Source organism: Cornus florida, unplaced genomic scaffold (assembly GCF_030987335.1).
Source record: "Cornus florida cultivar Cherokee Brave unplaced genomic scaffold, ASM3098733v1 CherokeeBrave_3.0.0_Hap2_Chr11, whole genome shotgun sequence".
NCBI classification, from domain to species: Eukaryota; Viridiplantae; Streptophyta; class Magnoliopsida; order Cornales; family Cornaceae; genus Cornus; species Cornus florida.
In genome coordinates this window covers 103,084,582-103,103,096 of record NW_026775581.1, presented here as the reverse complement: position 1 = coordinate 103,103,096, position 18,515 = coordinate 103,084,582, and the positions used below count along the sequence as shown (strand labels likewise).

General features: G+C 36.3%; 2 protein-coding genes across 2 annotated transcripts in view; both read left to right on the top strand.

The window, feature by feature from the left end:
* The window catches only part of LOC132286349 (beta-amyrin synthase 1-like), a 29,466-nt gene extending 24,521 nt beyond the window's left edge, over nt 1-4,945 (top strand). The window contains exons 4-18 of the mRNA XM_059788672.1: nt 1,166-1,363; nt 1,505-1,589; nt 1,766-1,932; nt 2,033-2,221; nt 2,318-2,431; nt 2,648-2,767; nt 2,880-3,002; nt 3,129-3,227; nt 3,398-3,454; nt 3,564-3,610; nt 3,693-3,836; nt 3,929-4,106; nt 4,225-4,305; nt 4,405-4,488; nt 4,664-4,945. Of these exons, the coding sequence (XP_059644655.1) occupies nt 1,166-1,363; nt 1,505-1,589; nt 1,766-1,932; nt 2,033-2,221; nt 2,318-2,431; nt 2,648-2,767; nt 2,880-3,002; nt 3,129-3,227; nt 3,398-3,454; nt 3,564-3,610; nt 3,693-3,836; nt 3,929-4,106; nt 4,225-4,305; nt 4,405-4,488; nt 4,664-4,804 (1,827 nt within the window). The 3' untranslated portion in view covers nt 4,805-4,945. The remainder of the gene's footprint in view (nt 1-1,165; nt 1,364-1,504; nt 1,590-1,765; nt 1,933-2,032; nt 2,222-2,317; nt 2,432-2,647; nt 2,768-2,879; nt 3,003-3,128; nt 3,228-3,397; nt 3,455-3,563; nt 3,611-3,692; nt 3,837-3,928; nt 4,107-4,224; nt 4,306-4,404; nt 4,489-4,663) is intronic.
* A 704-nt stretch (nt 4,946-5,649) lies between these two features.
* Nucleotides 5,650-8,681, top strand: LOC132286350 (pollen receptor-like kinase 4). The gene is made up of 3 exons (XM_059788673.1): nt 5,650-6,471; nt 6,591-7,340; nt 7,913-8,681. Exons 1-3 carry the CDS (start codon nt 5,787-5,789, stop codon nt 8,488-8,490), a joined length of 2,013 nt encoding a protein of 670 aa, XP_059644656.1. The 5' UTR covers nt 5,650-5,786; the 3' UTR covers nt 8,491-8,681.
* The last annotated feature ends 9,834 nt before the right edge of the window (nt 8,682-18,515 follow it).

Below are 18,515 nucleotides of genomic sequence, written 5' to 3'. Positions count from 1 at the left end.
CACCAGACCCATGGCTTCTCTTCAGTTTTTTGCTTAAAATTGACTGCTTTATTAGTAGCAGTTTCTGCAACAATAAGGGCAGAACTCTCAACAAGTCCGCTGGTAGTTTTCTTCCCCAACATTACATGTCTGCGGCTCTCTTCTCTTCGAACCTCAGCAAACACTTCACCAATTGGAGAAAGTGAAGTCCTGCCAATGAACCATCCTCGTACTTCATCAAATTCCACGTTGAGCCCAGCAAGGAATTTGTAAATGCGATGAGCCTCCACGGTCCGTTTGTAATGATTGGCATCTTTAGTGGATTTCCATTCATAATCATTGAACAGATCCATGTCCTGCCAAAGACGCTTCAATAAATTGAAATACTTGGTGATCGAGTCTTCTTCCTGCCGAATCTCACCAAGTTTTAGAGTCAATTCATAGATCTAAGACTGATTTCCCAAATCAGAGTACATCTGATTCACGTTGTCCTAGAACTCTTTAGCCATGGAGTAACACATATAGTTGGAGCTAATATCCTCGTCCATGGAGTTCACAAGCCAAGTCATCACCATTGAATTTTTTGCATCCCAGGTCACGTACGTTGGGTCCTCTGATGCTGGTGCCTTCTTGTCTCCCTTTAGGTACTCAATCTTTCCCCGCCCTCTGATGTACATACGAACGGACTGGGACCACCGTAAATAATTGTCACCATTAAGGCGAATATTGGTGATCTGAACCGAGTGAGAATCGGTACTGGGGGCTTGGGTTGTCGGATTGGTTGACTGGGTTGTGAAAGGCGAGGTTGACATGGAGGAAATGTCAGATATGGCTAATCAACAAAGAAATTGTGTAGAAAAGAAAATTAAGGTTTTTTTTTTTTTCTTAGGGTGGCTCTGATACCATATAAACTTGAAATGAAATAAATATGGAAAAAAAAAACGTTTTCTCTGTATTAACACACTATTCACAAGTTTACACGGGTTCTCTTTATTAGAGGGAATACACGCACATAACTAGCTGGCCTAATTAATAATTTCCTAATTTACAGTATTTGACCAATATTCTATTTACAGTAATATTATATTTACAGCTAATAATATTTGGTAGTATTTTCAACAATTACACACAAGAGCATGCATGTGTCATCATACCTAACTAGGTAATTCATTTTGGTACATGACAGAACGAAGATGGTTGGTGGGGATTTCACATTGAGGGCCACAGCACTATGTTCGGTACCGCGCTCAGCTACATTTGTATGCGTATACTTGGAGAAGGACCTCATGGTGGTGAAAACAATACCTGTGCCAGAGCGCGAAAATGGATCCTTGACCATGGTAGTGTGGCAGCCATACCCTCCTGGGGAAAGACATGGCTTTCGGTATGACAATTTTTTTGGGAATGGGATTCACCCTTAAATTCTATTACCTATAAAACAAAATAAATTAAAGCAAATAAATCATAATTCAATGATCAGTTTCAAATAACTTCCATATGCTGAGGTGATCTCTATTTGTTGTAGATACTTGGTGTTTGCGAATGGTCAGGAAGCAACCCAATGCCCCCAGAGTTTTGGCTCATTCCTACTTTCCTTCCTATGCATCCAGGTTAGCAAAGTTCATGATGTAATGTTTGAGTACACACCTTAACCTCTGTGAACTAATACCTAATATATCCTTAGGTTTTACAAATAAGAGAGAGGAATTGGTCATATGAGATGTTTAAACTCAATTTGTAACATATGTTGAGTTCATATTTCAAAGTTTTCTTCGTGTAAGTGCAGCGAAAATGTGGTGCTACTGTCGGATGGTTTACATGCCTATGTCATATTTATATGGGAAAAGGTTTGTTGGCCCAATCACTCCTCTCATTCTACAACTAAGAGAAGAACTTTATGCCGAACCATATGATCAAATCAATTGGAGGAGAGTGCGCCATTATTGTGCAATGGTAAACTTACTATATAATTGCTTCTAAGATTTTATCAATTTACAGTGGCTTGAAATGTGTCTGCACATATATATAAAATGTTTATGTGTACTTGTTGCAGGAGGACCTTTACTATCCCCATCCCCTGATGCAAGATTTGCTCTGGGACAGTCTTTACATATGCACCGAGCCTCTTTTGACTCGTTGGCCCTTTAACAAGTTGAGGGCGAAGGCTCTTGAAACTACAATGAAGCACATACATTATGAAGATGAAAACAGTCGTTACATTACTATTGGATGCGTGGAAAAGGTATGAATTGTATGAATGTAGGAGATATAATTATCTCATGCTATGTATGACCAAGTTTTTTGAATTACTAATATATCGCGCACTTGATTTGAGCAGGTATTATGTATGCTTGCTTGCTGGGTTGAAGATCCAAATGGAGACTATTTCAAGAAACACCTTGCTAGGATCCCAGATTATTTATGGGTTGCTGAAGATGGAATGAAGATGCAGGTCAGATTAAATGCCCAACAGTTGACTATATATATTCTCTAGAACATGAAGAAAAATGAAGTGTTTCTTTTTCTTCACAACCATTCATTTTTCACAATATAATGAATAAGTAATGAAGTGTTCCGTAATATGTTTAGTGTTAATGAAACTCATCCTAAGTCAGGATTTAAAAATAATTCAATTTGCAAATTTCCATAATCACCATTGTCTTTGCAGAGTTTTGGCAGTCAGGAATGGGATACAGGTTTTGCCATTCAAGCACTATTGGCTAGTAATCTCACTGATGAAATTGGACCTACTCTTATGAAAGGACATGACTTTATCAAAAAGTCTCAGGTTTTAATTCAACTTCTTAAAGTCATTTCTCACTTTAGCTGCTGAATTTACTCTTTCTATATACAAATTTTTTTTGGCTTAATTATGACAGAACATTTTTGAAAATTTGCAGGTTACGGAAAATCCTTCTGGTGACTTTAAAAGCATGTACCGCCACATTTCTAAAGGATCATGGACGTTTTCCGATCAAGATCATGGATGGCAAGTTTCTGATTGCACTGCTGAAGGATTGAAGGTAGTTTATTTTGCTAAGATATACCTTAATCAAATGGCTAATTTTGCTGAGATACCTCAATCAAGTGGAGGATCACACTTCGACAACCATGGGATGGTCTCCAATTTATTCTTTTATCTTGTCTAGTGTTGTCTCCTTTTCTCAATGATGCCTCCAGAAATTGTTGGTGAGAAAATGGAGCCTGAGCGGTTGTACGATGCTGTCAATATATTGATGTCTTTACAGGTAAAGGATGAAATTGCACACTTCAATATGTTGTCGACACAATTATGCTGAACTAGAAAATTTATGAACACCTACATTTCTATGCTCTTAAAGTTGTTGAACAAACCATGTTAATTTGTTGACTTAAGATATATTTGTAATATCAATAAGTTATGTTTCATATGAATCAGAGCAAAAATGGTGGTTTACCAGCATGGGAACCAGCAGGTGCCCAAGAGTGGTTGGAGGTAACTTCTTAAGCATACTGAAATGACATGCCCTTTGTTTTTGTCAACTAATTTGACAATCACATTATGTTGTGTATAAACTGAATTCTGTTTTTTCGTTTCTCCGCAGCTGCTCAATCCAACAGAATTCTTCGCAGACATTGTCATCGAGCATGAGTAGGAACCACACAAGCTCATTTTTCTGCAAATTCTACACAGTGAAAACTTCTTGAAATTAACTAATAGAATTGTGATCCAGGTATGTGGAGTGCACTTCATCGGCAATCCAGGCTCTCGTTTTGTTTAAGAAGTTATATCCTGGACACAGGAAGAAAGAGATAGAGAATTTTATCACGAATGCTGTTAGGTACCTAGAAGATGTACAGATGCCAGATGGCTCATGGTATGTCACTCCACTAGCTCCATTCAAGTGCTAAATTTTTTATGGAGTGTTTTAAGTATTGGGAATAAATAATATGAAGAAATAACCTGCAGGTATGGAAATTGGGGAGTGTGTTTCACATATGGCACCTGGTTTGCCTTAGGAGGGCTGGCTGCTGCTGGCAGGACTTACAACAATTGTCCAACTGTTCGTAAAGGTGTTCAATTTCTGCTAAAAACACAGTGCGATGATGGTGGTTGGGGAGAGAGCTATCTTTCCTGCCCAAACAAGGTAATGCTTAAGCATCCATTGTTTCAAACAATTAAATGACACCTAAAAATTAACTCTTAATGTTCACTTTAATTTATGTTTTTGTAGTGTTTTATAATTGTTGTGTTTTGTGAAACAGGAGCATACACCTTTGGAAGGAAACAGGTCAAATCTGGTGCATACTTCTTGGGCCATGATGGGTCTAATTCATTCTGGGCAGGTTTGTTCATGAATGCAGCATTAACACGCTTAAATTTGTGTATACTTTATATATGTACGTGTTTGTGTGTGTGATTCTCAACTTTTCCTCCTTCAATAGGCGGAGAGAGATCCAACTCCTCTACACCGTTGTGCAAAGCTGTTGATCAATTCTCAAATGGAAAATGGTGATTTTCCCCAACAGGTAATTCATATGACTAAATCAAACAACTAATTTGTTAAGATGCAAAATCAACCTATATAAAGAGAGAAATGGTTTGACGTTGGCAATACACTCTAATCCATAATGTAATATTGATTGAACTTTTTTTTTATTGGGGAGTTGTCTAATATATGATCCATCTCACTTTTACATGCAGGAAATTACTGGAGTTTTCAATAAAAATTGCATGTTACACTATGCAGCTTACAGGAATATATACCCTTTGTGGGCTTTGGCAGAATACCGAAAGCGGGTTCCATTGCCATCAAAGAGTTGTAGCTACATAATTGATGCCTAATTGATTGAATTCATGAAATAAAGAAATATTATGTATAATTAATTGTTGTAGTAGTAGTAGTGTGTTATTAATGTATCCCATCTCTGTTGTTTCTTTCACAGGGATAGGGTCAATACCAGTTTGTTCATGTAAATATATTATATGTGGGAAAAGGCTCAAATGCCTTTAAGTAATGAGGCATTTCCCATGTAATAAAGTTGAAATAAGTTTTATATCATTTGAACTACTAGTACCGTCTCTCTCTCTCTAAGCCACACCTAAGATCATGTTAACAACAGTCATGTCTTTTGAGAAATGAAATATTGGATTGCCAAAAACTGAAATATGGGAATCACTTTCAGATACCACTCTGAATGAAGTAGTTCTAATCAATTGACAAATTAAGGAAAATTAAGAAACAAAAAATTACAGAGGAAGTCAATCTGCAGAATTTGGAGAAGCATTAGAGAGAGATGAATATTGATCCAAGGTTGAAGTACGAGGAAAGGTGTCATTTGTATAGTATCACCCAGAAGAGCATTTGTAGATTTATCGGTATTACTTGCAATATAATTTTAATTGTACATTATTTAGAGATTTATCAGATACATATAATATGGAATATTAGATAACAGCATAAATCATAGTAAATTTAACGGTTAATAAACAATATATATAACAAATGACATGGATTTCTTAAAACAGCTCCAAAATTGAAGGCCAGCCTTGCATTTCTCCTTCCCACAGCTCGGCTTTGCTGCTAACTTCTATTCTTGGCTTTAACTCTCAAAATCCATCCCATCCTCATTCCTCTCTCTCTCTCTCTCTCTCTCTCTCTCTCTTTCTCTCTTTCATCCAAAGTTAAGGAAAAACACAAAGAAAGAAGAAAGAAAGAAAGAGAAAAAAAAAGATAGAGAAAGACAGACCTCATGCCAATAATATCCATTTTGCCAGAAACTTCCTACATTTTCCTGGGAAGCACTCACTGTGGGACGTGAATACGATGCTGATGGGCGTGCGTGCAGCCCAACATGTGCGCACACAGACTACAACATTGCTCCTCCCCCTCCTAGTCTTCTCATCATTTCTAGTTGTGACATTTGGTGCGCCAGAATCCGATGCCCTCATAAAGTTCAAGGCCTCAATAACGAATGCTAATTCGGCTCTAGGCAGTTGGAATCCTGCAACAAGTCCGTGTAATGGAGATTATGGACAATGGATAGGTGTGCGCTGCTCTAAAGGTAATGTGTTGGGTTTGCAGCTTGATAACATGGGCTTAACCGGTGACATAGATGTTGATGCTCTTGCTTCTTTGCCTGGCTTGAGGATTCTCAGCTTTCAGAACAACAAGTTTGAAGGTTCAATGCCTGATTTCAAAAAACTCACCGCGCTATGGAACTTGTATCTGTCGAATAACCAATTCTCAGGTCCCCTTTCGGATGATGCATTTGATGGTATGAATTCCTTGAAGAAACTCTATATTTCCAATAACATGTTGAAGGGTAATATTCCCAAATCAATTGTTACCTTGCCCAAGCTTATAGAGGCAAGGCTCGAGGACAACCAATTTTCAGGCCGCGTACCTAGTTTTCAGCAGAAGGATTTGAAAATGATAAATTTAGCAAACAATCAATTAGAGGGTCCAATCCCTGACAGTCTAAGCAACATGACTCCAAGCTCATTTCTAGGTAATTAATCAAACACTTTTTTTTTTTTTTTTGGTTGTCCCCTTTACAGTGAGTTAAGCCTTCTTTTGCCAATGCCATCTTAATGTTCTTTTTCCTTTTGGGGTTTTATAACAATGCAGGCAATAAAGGTGTGTGTGGGAAGCCACTGGACACAGTATGCAAATCCGCAGATGCTGCCAACACTCCAAATGGTACTCCTAATCAAGCTCCCAATGCAGCTAATAGTCCCAATGGTCCGAATGCTCCAATTGCCTCACCGGATCACAATAAATCTCCTCTGACAATAGTCTCTATTGTAGTTGCCGCTCTGATAGTATTAGCAGCAATCATTTTAGTTGTGTTGGTATGCTTCCGAAAGTCCAAGGAACCACAATCATACAAGGAACCACAATTACACCAGGCTGTGTCAATGAACAACCAGAAGAGCATGCCAATGAAGAGTGTGACAGCGAAGAGCGTGGCAGCAATCCCAGTCCCAGCTGCAGCAAAATACCATGTGGAACCGGAGTCATCCCCTGAGATAAGTGGGGAAATGAAGAAGGGCGAAGTGGCAAAGTTGTCATTTGTTAGGGATGACAGGCTGAAGTTTGACCTGCAGGACTTATTGAGAGCCTCAGCAGAAGTGTTGGGGAGCGGAAACTTTGGTTCTTCATACAAGGCTGTACTCATGGATGGTCAAGCTGTGGTTGTCAAGAGGTTTAAGCAAATGAATAACATAGGAAAAGATGAGTTCCATGACCACATGAGAAGACTAGGAAGGTTGCAACACCCCAACTTGCTGCCTCTTGTCGCTTACTATTTCAGAAGAGAAGAGAAACTATTGGTGTTTGATTATATCGAAAATCGCAGCTTGGTTGGCCACCTTCATGGTATGTAACTTCTCATATATGCACTTTTTTTTCTCAACAAGGCAACAAAAATCAATCAGATACCACCTAGGTAGCTTAACCAATCATCTATTGCATACTTATTTTCATCCTATACTCTTGTTGGACAATATTGCACTATGCAACTACCAAACCGTCCAAAAGACATTTTAGGGCCTGCTTGGTTTAGTTTTCTGTTTTCTGAGAATTGAAAAATCAGAAAACTGCACAAAAATTTGCTTGGTTAATAGTTTTTGAAAACTTAGTTAAAATAACTGTTGTTTTCATAGAACTATAGAGAGAGAACTGTCTTTATAGTTCTCTAAAAACTGTTTTCTCTTTTCTGAATTGTTGAGAACTGTTTTTAGAAAACTGAATCAAACGGACCTTAGTGTTTAGGAGAAACTTTAGTTACATGAAGCCACACACCTACCATTTGAAAGTCTTTTAACATCTGATTTTTTTTGGATATGAGCTGAACATTTTCAGGAACTTCACATTCATGTCTTTGCTCATAATCCCATTTGTGGAACTATAGAAAACAACGTGCATTGATATCACTTTTGTTTGTTTAGGCAACCATTCTGTGAACCAACCAGGACTTGATTGGCCTACCCGTTTAAAGATTGTGAAAGGAGTAGCCAAGGGCATGGCTTACATCCACAGTGAGCTCCCTAACCTACTCGTACCCCACGGTCACCTGAAATCTTCCAATGTTCTGCTAGATGAATCCTTCGAGCCCCTCTTGATGGATTACACTCTAGTCCCGGTAGTCAACCTAGAACAAGCTCAGAAGATCATGGTTGCTTTTAAATCACCGGAGCATGTCAAACACGGACGCACAACAAGGAAGACAGACGTGTGGAGTCTCGGAGTACTGATATTGGAGATCTTAACAGGCAAGTTCCCTGCAAACTACGTTGCAGAGGGTGACGGTGCAGAGCTGCAAGGCTGGGTTAATAAGATCACAAGGAAAGCAGCTTTCGATAAGGAGATGGGGAACACGACGAATGCTGAAGGACAGTTGAAGAAGCTTTTCAAGATTGCAGTGGCTTGCTGTGAAGAGGATGTAGAGAAAAGGTGGGAATTGAAAGTGGCTGTCGAGAAGATTGAAGAGATAAAAGAGAGTGACAGTTATGAAGTGGATGTGTAATTAATTAATTGTTGGGATTGGTTGTTACTGGTTTTTAGTTTCAACCCCCTACATGATCAAGAATCAAAAGGCTGAAGGGGTTGAGGTTGGAATGTAGGCATCAAGACTTAAAAACTTCCATATAGTTGGTGCAGTTTCATGTTCAAAAATAATTTCACACAAAGACAAAAGATGTTCTTTTGTTTTCATTTCATTCTCTCTCAAATCCATCGTTGTGACATAAGAACTAGATAATAAAGATGTTATATATATCTATATGTATTATGTGTAGTTAGATGATCTCTTTTTCTAATTGTATATTGTGTTTGAAAGAAAATTTTCACAACTTGTTTAAACTGTGTCTTTCATTAACCATTGCGAAATTCGTAATTAATTAAACACTAACCAGAACCCGACCATAAAAATCAAGAAAAAGTCGTCGATTAGTTTGTTCATCATATATGTGTGTGTGGCAGTCCAATGATTATCAGCTTGTTATAATGATGTAATGAGCAATGATATAGAAGCCGAGATTGGTTAAACAATTCGACTAATAAGTGACCATGTTTTATTAAGGTGATATCATAAACCCATGTCAAGCGTATATGATACGGCCTTAATTTTATGGTGGGCACTGATATCATATATACCATGTCAATTTCATGGTTTCAATTTATTTGCATTAATTAGTTGTTTAAGTTTTTCTTTTCCGTAACAAATAAATTTACAAGAGAGGGGGACAAAAGCATGGAAATTTGATGTGCAATTTTTGAAAAATTATTAATTCTTATATGCTGTTGATCTGAATAGAGTTGGCGCCGAATTAATGGTGTGAATTGTTTCGAACTTGCGACATAAAACAATTTCATGTTTGGCAACATAAAAACTGAGTAAAATATTTTTTTCTGTAAAACGTTTTCCCTCATTTTTACAAAAATAATTTATGATTTCAGTGCGTAAGTTGTTTTCCAGAATTGTTTCGAACTTTCGACATAAAACAATTTCATGTTTGGCAACATAAAAACTGAGTAAAATATTTTTTTTGTGTAAAACGTTTTCCCTCATTTTTACAAAAATAATTTATGATTTCAGTCCGTAAGTTGTTTTCCAGAAAAGGTATGCACCGTCAAGTGCCCAGCCACCAAAGAATCTCAATCAAATTCAAACTGAATATTCTCAAAGAAAATTTTACATATTCGAACACAATCATCTCTTCTTTTCCTACATCTATGAAAACTCTAATACTCATCTGCATCTATGAAAACCCTAATTTCCTAGGCATCTTCCAAATCATATTTCTTTGCAATCTTCTATGTTTGATTTCTATTCAAATTCATCTTTTAACAGAAAGTCCAATTTGATATTTATTTAAGGAATTGTGTTTGTTTATATATATATATATATATATATATATGTTATATTGTTATATATATACATCGCTATGTGTTGGTTTATTGGAAAAATCAAAAAAAAATTCCCGTTTCGAGATTTATATTTTATAATCTAACTTAAATACAAAGAGAGGTGTATGGTGGATCGATAATAATAATAACAATAACAGAATATAACAATAACAACATATAACAGAATATAACGATGGACTTACAGAAAACCTTCTTCTTATTGAACTTCCAAAATAGTACAAAGAGAAATATTACAGGAGAAAGAAAAGAAAATCGAAAGATACATTGAAAAGAAAATCGAAAGATACAATGAAGGGAAACTTTGCCCTCTATTTATACATAAAATGGACTTGAAATTAACATTTTGAAGTCCGCATAGTGCATGGGATGTGTGCTTGAATAATGCAGTCGGTTGGCCCACCACTAAGTGCTGTCTCCTTATCTGATGGAAAGTAAACATCTGATTAAAAATACTGTAGAATCAAAGACTTTGGGAAAAGTGCTTTGTCTTCTTCTGTCGGCAAGATAAGAGGAATCTTTACTTTTTGGGTGGATTCATCTTTTCCATCAAGTGGCCGGTGAGGGAGTCCCAATAATCGGCTACTGTGGGTTCTTCTTCAGAAATGAGATCTTCATTGGGATCTTGTGCATAACCAGCTAGACAGGAAAACTGATTACCTTCTTGACTGGTCTGGCTAGAGACTGACACCATAGATGCATCATCTCGTACTGTAGGTGTGGAGGAATCAAAAGATTTAACAAATTTGTTCCTCATAAAATCCATGCATTTAACCATTAAATCTGCTTCGGTAATTAATGGTTGTTGCTTTCTGATCATATCTTTAACAAGTTCAAATGGGTTAAAGATTTCTGGTTCTGGAATAGTTAATTTTGGAACATTATCCATGTATTCCAGTGTTTTCTTTCTGATAAGATGGAGGAGGGCTTGAATAGGGTCCTGAGTCATGCCTGACCACCATTGGTAATAAAAAAATCATCGGAAGGACTGGTAACTTGTCAGTGGTATAACCACATTGAAAATCCCATTTCCAAATCCAAGGAATTCCAAATTCAGTAAAAAACAATAGGGTGGATTTCCCTACAGGAATATTATCATGTCCTCTTAATTGAGGATGAAATTGTTGCCATGACAAGTATAACTGCCTAATTAATTCGGGCAAAAGGTACACAAAAGGCTGTTTTGTATCTGTCCTGTTCTGCAATCTGTTATCTGTTGATATTGTTATATTCTGTTATTGTTATTATTATTATCGATCCACCATACACCTCTCTTTGGTATCAGAGCCGTTATATGGCTTAACTCTATATTGTTAATGCTTATTGGTGCTGGTAGCATGATTATTATTGTATTTATGTAATGAACAATATGACTACTTTTCTGTCTGACTTATGTTTATCCCAGATTCAATTATGGGTCGTCCAAAAGTCGCGTTGGAATGTTTAGCCCGCTTTTTGCATTAAATTGCTGCACAGGGTATTGTTTCCAGTAAATCGTTGACAGACAAGTAATAGAATCTCTCTTAAGCAGAATGACGACAGAATAGTAACTTACTGTTCATTATATAATATTATAATATTTATATTATGCAGACCTCAAAGCATTAACAATATTTAACAAACATGTTAAAACCATCTTCCTCCTCTTTAGGAGTACAGGAAAACCAGGATTCAGAATTGATAAAAAATGCTGAATTAGTGGAATGGACCAATGTTCAAAATAAATTGAATAAATGGACTATCCCTCCAGTAAGTGCTAAGAGCATTTACAAAATCGGAATGTTTAATGTAGCTGATCTATGGACTGTCAAGACCATGGAACAGACTATGCAATTAAGCACTAAAGACACAATAATTAAATTACTGTCTTCTCGTGACCTTTAGAGGCACATGCACAAATACAAATACAAATACATCTATATAAGTTTAATTCAAATTGCTTTTAAACCTTTAACCTTGCTCAGTATGGATGCTTGTATTCAAGCAACCCTTCGGGATGCTCGATGTCTGAAATTTCACCCTTCTTTAATGGGTGCATTGGAAACCAGTCTATGTCATGGACCGGTTTATTTTAATGTCTATCCTAGTCTGAATTTATCTTTAACAGATAAAAACATACATGAGGCAGTTAGTCTTCGTGTTCAGACCCATGGGTATGATTATTTACCTGGATCAGAAGTGATAAGTGTTATTTATCGCATCTATTACAAAGTACTTGATACTTTGTGTCCAAATGCCATACGCAAAGACTCTAACGGAGTAACAGTGTTATGGGACACCAATATGTTCACATCAAATGTTGCCACAAAAAGGATGATTCCTTAGAGTGAAATAACATTTCCTGAACATTGGACAATTTCTAATGCAGTTCCGGCAAAGCCAATTGCTAACCATAGCTTGGACTGTGTTATTCAGGACCAGGATGGTGATGTTTTTCTGAATTTTAGAAAATCATTAGATCTACCCAGATCTACATCATCTAAAGAAAGTCATCTTCCTTATCATGTTTCTTGTCCTCCTTCTCGCCATTCGATCTCTTCGGATTACAGAAAGGAAGATCTCCCTCCTGAAATCGTTGGTTCAAATCACCTCAAGCTGAAAGGAATACAGCAATCTCAGAATCAAATTCCAAGAAGAGTATACGAGAAAGCACCAATAGGTATGTCTCGTCGCCAATTTGGAATTGAATTCAGCCCAACCCCATCAGAAATGGGAATCGGAAATGAATCTGTCAAGGATCAATTTGATGATCCTACAGATATAAATGACCCTCATGAATATTAGTTTTAATGAATTTTGTCCCAGATAGAATTGCCATTAATACTGAATTTCAACAGGATCAATATAAAGAATTCAGAAATTGGTATTTTACTCAGATGAATCTGAAATTGGTTCTGATTCTGATGTGTTACCTCATATTGAGGCTTTTCAAACTGAGTTTACTCAGATGCCTGAGTTGAACAGAATTATCTATGATAAGAATATTCACTCCAATACAGCACCTGCTCCGAGTAGATATTATTATCCCAGACCCACACCTCAAGATAACTTATATGAAGAAGATTATTTTCATACACAGAAATCTTTTCATGGTAAGACCATTTATGAATGGAACATAGATGGAAAATCTAATTATCAGATATATGAGGTTATTCATCATATGTTGATGTATAGCCAAGTCTGTAAATTAAACCACAACACTGACCCAACCATTGCTAAATTTGTCGTTGCTGGTTTTACAGGAATCCTTAAAGGATGGTGGGATAATGTTCTCACTGACGTTCAGAAAGCTGAAATCTTTTCTGCTACCAAGATAGTTAAAGATGAAGCTACTCAACAACCAAGACCTGCTCCTGATGCGGTTTACACCCTCATCACCACTATTATCCAACATTTTGTTGGCCCGGAAGGCGCTAATAGTGAACGAAGTCGTGAACTTCTACAGAATTTAAGATGTCCATCTTTAACTCATTTTCGGTGGTATAAAGATGTATTCTTGGCCAAGGTTCTCCAACTCAATGATGCAAATCATGAGCATTGGAAAGCAAAATTTGTGGATGGTTTACCAACCTTTTTTGCTGAAAGAATCAGGAAAAAGCTTAGAGATATTAATAATGGTATCTCTATCCCTTACAGAAACTATACCTATGGTGGATTAGTCAATATTGTAATCCAGGAAGGTCTAGCTCTCTGTAATGATCTGAAGTTACAATCCCAGTTAAAAGCACAAAGATTAACTGGTCAAAAGGAAGTAGGTGAATTTTGTGATCAATTTGCCTACCAGACTCCCTTATCTTATCCTAAACCTAGGAAAAGAAATAAGGCTGAAAAGCCTTATAAAAGGAAGTATTCCAAAAGAAAGAATTATTCAAAGGAAAAGGATAATTCTAGACAGTACACTAAGCCTAAGAGGAAATATATTCCTAAAGCAAAGGGTAAAGGAAAATCCAAAGCTGAGGCTAAATGTTTCAAATGTGGACACATAGGCCACTATGCAAACAAGTGCAGAACTAAGGAGAAACTCAGTAGTCTTCACATCGAAGATGAGCTAAGGCTTCAATTAAGTAAATTGTTACTTAATATTAGTTCTTCTGAATCCGAATCATCAGCTGATTATGGGGACGTTGTTATGGAATTACAGTCTTCTTCTTCCTCTGAAGCAGAAGTTGAAAATCCTAAATGTTCATGTCATCCCTCTCATGATGATTACTATAAGGCAATTGTTGAAATGAATGGGTTAAGCTTAAATGCTTTAACTTTAACTCAACAATCCTTATTAGATCTTATAGATCATATCCAGGATCCTCAAATCAAAATGAAAGTCTTTGAAATAGGTTCTGCTCTGGCACAACCTAATGAGGATACTAATAATCCTGATTTTCTGAGAGCAGAAAATCATTACAGCATGAAAAAAGTTCTAAGCAGATTAGAACACCAAGGAACAAATTCCCGTCCTGCTAATATCCCTGATCTCAGAATGGAGATTAATCTTTTAAAAGAAGAAATTCGCCAGCTAAAGTCTTGCCAAACTAAGATGGAACTGGAAATTACTCTTTTAAAAGCAAAATCTGCAATTGCAACTTCATCATCTCAGATTAAAGTTCCTCAATCAGAAAGCACGAATTATCTTCAACTCTTGAATCAAGTTACTTACCAAAATTGGTATATATCTATCAATTTGGTAATTAATCAAGAGTACACCATCACTAGTGCTATTGCCTTAGTTGATAGTGGTGCAGATATGAACTGTATACAGGAAGGATTGGTTCCTACTCAATATTTTGAAAAAACCACTCAAGGTCTTACCAGTGCAAGTGGTGGTAAGATGCAGATTAAGTATAAACTTAATCATGTTTTCATTTGTAAAGAAGGTATTTGTTTACCATCTACTTTCTTACTCATCAGAAATATGGCACAACAAGTTATTTTGGGCACCCCCTTTTTAGCTTTAATCATGCCAATTGAGAAAATTGATTCTCATGGAATATGCTCTATTTTACATGGCCAATCAATCACTTTTCAGTTTTTGACCCCACCAGTAAACAAGCATATCAATGTTCTTAAAGATAACATTATCTTTAAGGAAAAGCAACTGAATTATTTGCAAAAGGAGGTATCCTCCTTAACAATTAATCAAAGATTGGTACAACCCACTGAGCAACAGAAGATTGAGTCAATACGACAAAACTTTCTAAAGGATATCTGTAGTGAGATTCCTAATGCTTTTTGGGACAGAAAAAAGCATATTGTTTCTTTACCTTATGAAAAAGGATTTACCGATCTTATGATTCCTTCTAAAGCTAGTCCCAGCCACATGAAAGCTGACTACTTGGAATTATGCAAAACTGAAATCAGCTCTTTAATGGCAAAGAAGCTTGTCACTGACAGCCACTCCCCATGGAGTTGTAGAGCTTTTTATGTCAATAAAAATGCTGAAAAAGAAAGAGGAATTCCTCAATTGGTTATTGATTATCGACCACTCAATCTTGCTTTGAGCTGGATCCGATATCCAATTCCCAACATCAAAGATCTTTTAGATAGATTACAATCTGCTGTAATATTTTCTAAATTTGATCTTAAGTCTGGATATTACCAGGTACAGATTGCAGAACAGGACAGGTACAAAACAGCCTTTTGTGTACCTTTTGGACAGTATGAATGGACAGTAATGCCATTTGGATTAAAAAATGCCCCTTCAGAATTTCAACATATTTTGAATGACATATTTAATCCTTATACTGAATTTTCTATTGTTTATATTGATGATATTCCTATATTTTCAAAATCAATAGATCAACATTATAAACACTTGAAAATTTTCAAAGATGTTATTTACCGAAGTGGTTTAGTAATTTCTGCTCCTAAACTAAAACTGTTTTTAACCCAGGTCCGATTTCTTGGTCATGAAATTTGTGATGGAAAAATTAGACCTATTGATCGCAGTATTGAGTTTGCTTCTAAATTTCTAGATGAAATTAAGGATAAAACTCAACTTCAAAGATTTCTTGGTAGTTTGAATTATATTCGAAATCACTACAGAAATCTTGCACAGGATACAGCAATTTTGTACTCTAGGTTAAGGAAATCTCCTTCCCCATGGACTTTGGAACACACCAAGGCAGTCCAGAAGATTAAACTCAGAGCCAAACAAATTCCTTGCTTAGCTCTAGCCAATTCTTCATGGTTCAAAATTGTGGAAACCGATGCATCCAATATTGGATATGGTGGTATTCTTAAACAGAAAAATCCAAATACAGGAACCGAGGAGCTTGTTCGCTTTACTTCAGGAACTTGGAAAAATGCACAATTAAATTATTCAACCATTAAAAAAGAAATTCTTTCTTTGGTTAAATGCATTTATAAATTCCAAGATGACTTAATCAATCAGAAATTCCTGTTACACATTGATTGTAGTGCTGCTAAACAGGTATTGGAAAAAGATGTAAAGAATTTAGTTTCCAAACAGATATTTGCTGGTTGGAAAGCTGATTTATCTGCTTTTGATTTTTCTATTGAATATATTAAAGGCAGTTCTAATTCTTTACCTGATTTTCTAACTCGTGAATTTTTGCAGGGTTCATGAATCAGCCCCCTCATGGGTAGGGCCGGGGTAATACTCCAAAGGCTCGCTGCAAAAATAAGGCTAAGGCCAAAGTGGTTATACCACTAAATGATGATCAATTTCCATATTTGGATCATGTTGCTGATCTGCTCAGCACACCTTCTAAAGGCGGCAGCAGTTCACAACAGAAACAACAGAAACCAACCATGAAAGAGGTTCTTGAACAAGAAACTCCATGGATACCTAATCAAAGGTATATTCAGACAGTATTGGTACTGGATTCTCAAGATGAGCAATGGATGCCAGATCCTTGGGAAGTTAAATCCAGATATGTAATACCCCTAGTTTTTAAAAGGATAAAATGGGAATATTTTGGTTTGTTTTTCATTTTTATTTAAATTAATTGGACTTATTTGTTATTTGGTTAAATTAGTTGATTTATTATTAATATTTTGGTTTGTTTTTCATTTTATTTACATTATTGGACTTATTTGTTATTTGGTTAAATTAGTTGATTTATTATTATTTGTGTGTATTTAATTTAATTGTTATATAGTGGATTGGTTTGTTTAATTGATTAAGTGTGAATTATTTGTTTTAGATTAATTGATTTATTTTACTTGTTGATTGGTTTTAAATTAATTGTTTAATTGAATTGGTATTTTGAATTGATATATAATTTCCTTATTTATTTATTTTCCTTAATTAGGTTTAGGGTGTTATGATTAAGTAATTAGGTAGCCGACTTGTAGTTGGGCTGGACTTAGGGTTAGGATTACTGGATTTGGGATTAGGGTTTCAGAGGAGTCTATATATATATAACGATATATGTTGCAAGGGTTTTGGGAGAAAACCCTATTCACGTAGGGGTAATTTAAGAGGAAAAACAGAGATACACAGAGGGGGTTGTATACACTTCAAGGTGTATATTCTTGTGTAGTCTGCAAGGGTTAAAATAAAACATTATTCACGTAGTATTAATCTATGAAGCTAAGGAGGAAGAACAGAGGAATGGAACAATGGTCAGAGGTGGGAGCAGTATAAGAGAATTCTGAAACTTAGAGACGATGCGGCTGTAAGGTTTCAAAACGAAATCTAAAGGCAAGTTTCATTCTCTCCTTCCTGTAAACTTGTGTTCTGTGCATTCTAAATAGACTCCAGGAATTTAATTAAAACTTTTAAAACAAATTTTATGCATATTAGTTTAGTCTGAAATTTGGTTAATCGTATACTAACTGAAGATGGCTTCCCTTGCATAAATTGTTAGATTATGTATTAAACCTCTGTAAATTAATTCATAATGCGATGTGGGGTGTTGTTAGGATGGTTAGGAAGTTAGTTAACCATTATAATGGAATTTTGACACTGGTGATCAGACTTTAGATTGTTCATACGTTCGGTTAACTGTGAATGGCGTTTTTGGATACGGTTTTGTTTTGTTTTAGATTTTTGTCAATTAATGCATGCTGGATGGTGAGAAGTTTCTAGGGCTTTAAGAATTTAAATTGAACCCTAGGAATGTTAAAATACTTGGGACAGGAACGTCGGACTTCGCCGGAAACCCAGAAAAATCATCGGACGAAGTAGAGACGATGCAGAGGGGCTCTCAGGGGTGAGAGCCGGCTCCTAAATGGTGGGAGCCGGCTCCCATGAAGAGAGAGCCGGCTCTCCATGAGGGGGAGCCGGCTCTAGAAGCCTAGGAGCCGGCTCCAATAAAGGGGAGCCGGCTCCCATGGGAAAAAACCCCTACGGGGTGTTTTCTGCAAATTTTTCAGAGTTCTGGGGTTAAATGCAAATACTGAAAATTAAAGAGGGTTTCAAATATGTTAAAATTAACCTATTAAGACCCTTAAATAGTTGGTTTAAGCTAGGATGCTAATCTTAAGGGGCATCAGGAAACAGAAACATGGAATAGGCATGCTGTCAAGGAAGGATGAATGTTTAAGTTAATAAATTTGTTTTAATAACTTAAACTGACTGGTATCGAATTACTTTTGGGATATTATATAAATTATTTATATACTTTAATGGAGGCCAGAAAGTTCGGTGTGGGATATGGGCAT

Excerpts from the sequence above, each read along its gene's own strand:
- LOC132286350 (XM_059788673.1), top strand. The coding sequence starts at position 5,787 with ATGCTGATGGGCGTGCGTGCAGCCCAACATGTGCGCACACAGACTACA. Across the intron at positions 6,472-6,590 it reads GACTCCAAGCTCATTTCTAG|GCAATAAAGGTGTGTGTGGG; the intron begins GTAATTAATCAA and ends ATAACAATGCAG. Across the intron at positions 7,341-7,912 it reads CTTGGTTGGCCACCTTCATG|GCAACCATTCTGTGAACCAA; the intron begins GTATGTAACTTC and ends TTGTTTGTTTAG.